We start from the raw sequence: 4,645 nt of genomic DNA, 5'->3' as shown, positions 1-4,645 counted from the left end.
CACCGCGCCTTCCCTTTGCGGGGCTTTGCCCGCAGCTCCCCCCCCACAAACACAACCAGAGGTGATGGGGGGGATGGGGGGGGGCAAGAGCTGCCGGTGATCCCGAGCAAACCCCGGGAACCGGAGCGGGGGGGCAGGGGCCCGGCCGGAGCTGTCGCCCCCACCGGTGCCCGGTGCTGACAGCCCTCCGGGAGGACACACACGGGTCCCCATCCCAGGAGCTGGTCTTTTTTATTTAAAAAAAAAAAAAAAAAAAGAAAACCAACAAAAAAAAACCCACAGTTATTAATTGATGGGGTCGAAGGGAAGGGGGGGCTCTTCGGGGAGTGCGGTTTTGCCGGATGTTTCTGAAATAATGTCAGCTTTTGCCCGGGTTTATTTTCCAGCTCGGGTGGTGCAGAGATGGAAAAAGATCTCGCTGTCAAAGGAGGGGAAAGGGGGGGAGAGGGGAAAAAAAAAAATTAAAAAAGAAAGAAAAAAAAAAAAGCCCCGCAGAGCAGGAGAGGCGGCGTGGGGCCGAGCGCAGGCAGCGCGGACAGCCGCGGAGGGGATGTGCGCGGCCGCGGAAAAGTTTCCTCGCTGGAAAGGGTCCCCGTGTCCTGACCACCATGTGCGAGGGCTGCAGGGAAAGCTGTGGTTTCCCAGTTTGTATTGAATTAAAGTAGCAACATTTCTAGATTGACAAGGGAAGCTAGGAGAAGGAAACAAAAGCTGCAGGAAGGAGCGTGATACCCGTTCTCCACCGAGAGCCTTTCAGGGGGAGTTCTATCTCTTCTTGAATTTTAATTTTTTAATGCCTGTTGTTGCTCTTCGGAGTTTTAGCAGGTCCTATAACCTAGAGAGTGGCTGTGGCAAGAGTCGGTCCCGAAGTGGCACCCGGTGATAAACAGGGTTTGGGTTGTGCCTCCCAGCCTGATTCACAAACAAAGTTAGGGACCGGCGTCTGGAAGGGACTCCGAGATTAGAGGGGATTATTTGAGATTAGAGAGGGAGATTTGCTCCGTTTTGCTCTACCCCTGTGTGTGACCCCTCGGTGCTGGAGGAGGGCTGAGGACCTGCCTGCTTTTCTTCTCCGAGAAGCTGCAAAATACCTTTCACTTTTTTTTTTTTTTAATGGGGAAGAAAAAAAAAAAGAAGTACAAAGCCCGATTAAAGCTAATGTGCCTTATGATTTGAAATGGTATCACAGCCCGGATTTATAATGAAATTTTTAACGAAATTTTTAACGAAAACCCGCAGCGGGGCGAGGGGCCGCCGGGATGGATCCCAGCCGCTTTCTTATCGCCCCCCCCGGCTCCCTCTCGGCCCGGTTTCTCCGGGCTCTTCCCAGCCAAAAGCCAGAGGATTTGTCTTTACGGGGGATATTTTGGTTTCTCTTTTCCCACCGTCGCCGGGCCCTGCGGCTCGGCCGGTCCAGCGGCCGCAGAGACCGGGGGGGGGGGACCCGGGGGGGGACCCGGGACCCGGGGACGATGGGGTCTGTGCTGCAGAGGCCTTGTTTGCTCTGCAAACCACTTAAGAGCAGAGAGAGGCCAGCCGGGCTGCAATCGGCTCCAATTTGGGGGGTTCCATTAAGCTGTTGGAGCTTGCTCGCCCCCCCCCTTTTTTTTTTTTTTTGCTACGGAGGGTGCCCAGGCGAGGAGCGATTCAGGGGTGACTTTGCAAGGACGAGTCCTCCCGGGCTTTGGATGCAGCCCGCGATTATTTTTAGACTCCCGCTTACCTCGCAGAGGTCGGGGCTGTAGAAATGCCCCCGGAGGTGGCCTAAAACCCTCAAAAAGGGGTAGCGGTGGGGTGGGGGGACACCGTCTAAAAGGGAAAAACTCCCCTCGGAGTTTCCTTTAGGCAGCAGCAGGACAGAGGCCGGGGGGATGGCCGCCGGTCCCGGCCCTGCAGCCGCACCTTTCCCCGCTCCCGCCGGGGCCAAGGCCGGGAGCACATTTCGTCCTAACCTTGGAATCCCTTTCCGAGCTCTTCAGCCGGGCCAAATCCGGTCGAAACCCGGCCTGGGAAAGCCAGAAAAAGGCCGTTACGAAAAGGGAACGGGAGTTTGTCCTTCCCATTGCGGCGGGACCGGGGCTGGATTTCTGCTTCCAGTCCGCGCAAATCCCGAGCGCGAAAACGCTCCTGGTTTGTTGTTGCTTTTTTTTTTTTTTTTCCCCTTTGCTTCTTTCGATATGATTTTTGCAGAGGGCTTCGCTCAGCCTCGCGTTAAAATAAACACTAAAATCCTAAAAGCGGCAAAAAGGGAAAAAACCCCAACAACAACAAAAAAGAAATAAGGGGGGGAGCGTAGAGTTAAAGAGAGAGGGTGCCTTTTGCAACGAATTTCTGCTGGGTTTTACACCCCTTGCCCTTCCAAAGTTTCCTGTCGCGGCCGAGCACAACAAAGACAATGGAGCAAAGATCGCGCCTTCGGTTGAAGGGAGTGAAAAGGTGCCGTGGAAAGGCAAGAGCGGCCGATGCTGCGTGGAACCCGCTCCCCCAAGATTGCTCTCACCCCTCGGGCCCGCTTGGACCCAGGTCGCCCTGGGGGTCTCCCTGCCTTCTAGGGTGCTTTGGGCCCAGGCAGGACTCCCTGCTCCTTCCCCAACCGCCCCGGGAAAGGCTGGGTTTGGCTGCAGAGAGGTGGGTGGATGCAGGGCCCGGCAGGACCCGCGTGGGTGCCCCCACACATCCCTCCGGCGGGGCGGGCAAGGCTGGGTGCGGGGGCGGCGTGGTTGCCTTTGTGTGCCTGTATTTCTGTTTGGGAAGGAAAAAAAAAAAAAAAGAGGGGAGAAAAAAACACACACAAAAAAAACCCCAAACCAAACCAAAAAAACCAACCCACCCCAAATCCCAACACCCCACCGCAGAAAAGGAACGCAGCGGCGAGCAGAAAACCGAAGACGGGGCCGCCGACGACCCGGCGAAGAAGAAGAAGCAGCGGCGGCAGCGGACCCACTTCACCAGCCAGCAGCTGCAGGAGCTGGAAGCCACTTTTCAGAGGAACCGCTACCCCGACATGAGCATGAGGGAGGAGATCGCCGTATGGACCAACCTCACCGAGCCCCGAGTCCGGGTAAGAGGGGCGTCCAGCCCCGCGGGGATGCAGGGGAGGGGGGGTTTGGAATGGTGGGAGGGGGGTCTTAGGGAAGCTGTCCCTTTCGGGAGCCGCTGAGGCCGTTTGAGAGCAGGGGCCGGCTGCCGTGGGCTTGATTTTAAATACTAAAATTGGGATTCAGGTCCGAAAGGAGAAATTCAGCTCCCGGTCGCGGAGAGATGCTGCCCGGAGCGGGCTGAGACCGCCGGCCCCGCGCTTGGGGACCGGCCCCCAAAAGTGGGGGGCGAGCAGCGGAGGGGGCAGGGGGAAGCCGGGGCTCGGGAAGGGCCCGGTTTGGGGGGGACGACCCCCCCGGGTTGGCTGGAGCAACCCCCCCAACCCGAGCAACAAGGCAGCTCCAGCGGCCCTTCCCCTTGCTCTGGTTATTCCCAATAATCCCCGCAATCGTGATCATGTCCCAACAAACCGCTGCTCCATGCTCAGCCCCCCGGGCCCGCCGCGATCCCCCTCCCCACCACCACCTCCCCGTGCGGGAGCCGTCGTTGCCAGCCCCCCCCGGCCGCGCATCTTCCGCGGCCGCGGGCGGAACGGCTGTTTGCAGAGGCCGCCGATGGGCAAAGTGAAGGACAAGGGGCCGGGGAACGATCGCACTCGAAAGTCAATAAACGCTGGAGACACATACTTGTACGGCGAAGGCCCTGGTCTTTACACGCCTCGGAGCCGATGCCACCATATATATATATATATATATATATATATATATATATATTTATATCTATATTTATATCTCCCCACACCTATATAGCATCGGCAGTTCCACAGAGAGATTTAGGAGTGAAATATCCTGGCGATGAACGACCGGACCGAAGCGATTCGGGCTTTATTGATCCGCCGTGCCAAGGCTGTCACGGTTTCTCCACCTCCACTTTACGTCCCGTCCGTGTCCCCCCCCGGGACATTTCCCCGCGCGGTTTCGGCCGTGGCCGCACACCCCAACCGAGCCCACCGCCCCCCGGGACCGTGGGCTGAGCAGGCTGCCGGGGAGGGCAGAAACCCGGGATAAAACGGGAACTGCAGAAGGCAGCCCCGCCGTCCCGAAAAGCCCCCCCTCTTTTTTTTTTTTCTCCTTTTTTTTTTTTTCCCTTGGCAATTAAACCGCGAGTGACCAAATCGGATTACAGAGATTCTGCTTTAAACCTTTCAAGAGTAAATACCCATCTGCAATGGGGGAAACGCAACTGAAAGCATTGTCTTAATTGAGTTTAAAACAAAACAAAGCCGGAGCATTAATATCGGTGGAATATTTCAGGAAGCAAATAAAACTAATATATGAGTTGCCATTAACATAATTTCGTTCTCCCTCTGTGTGGAGATGTTTTGGTTTGATGTTCTGAGATTGCAGATTGCAAATCTAACCTTAATTTGCTATAAGGGCCTTCCTTTAAAATGTCTAGGAGCCATAATTAAAACTATTACCCTCATTTTCAGGAAATTCCTGTCTGGAAGCACCTTCCGAGGAGTATATTACAGGTTTTGAACATGTTGGCTTTCGTTTCCTATTTATACGGGATTCTTTTTATTATTGTTATTTTTTAAACTCGA

General features: G+C 55.5%; 1 protein-coding gene across 1 annotated transcript in view; it reads left to right on the top strand.

Annotated features, from left to right (window-relative positions):
• The first annotated feature begins 2,840 nt into the window (after window positions 1-2,840).
• The window catches only part of PITX1 (paired-like homeodomain 1), a 3,547-nt gene continuing 1,742 nt past the window's right edge, over window positions 2,841-4,645 (top strand). The window contains exon 1 of the mRNA XM_010578866.1: window positions 2,841-3,061. Within this exon, the coding sequence (XP_010577168.1) occupies window positions 3,005-3,061 (57 nt within the window). The 5' untranslated portion in view covers window positions 2,841-3,004. The remainder of the gene's footprint in view (window positions 3,062-4,645) is intronic.

The sequence above is a fragment of the Haliaeetus leucocephalus genome, unplaced genomic scaffold (assembly GCF_000737465.1).
Source record: "Haliaeetus leucocephalus isolate CR32 unplaced genomic scaffold, Haliaeetus_leucocephalus-4.0 Scaffold656, whole genome shotgun sequence".
Lineage (NCBI taxonomy): Eukaryota > Metazoa > Chordata > Aves > Accipitriformes > Accipitridae > Haliaeetus > Haliaeetus leucocephalus.
The sequence above is the reverse complement of the archived record's forward strand: the minus strand, read 5'-3'. Positions and strand labels throughout refer to the sequence as shown.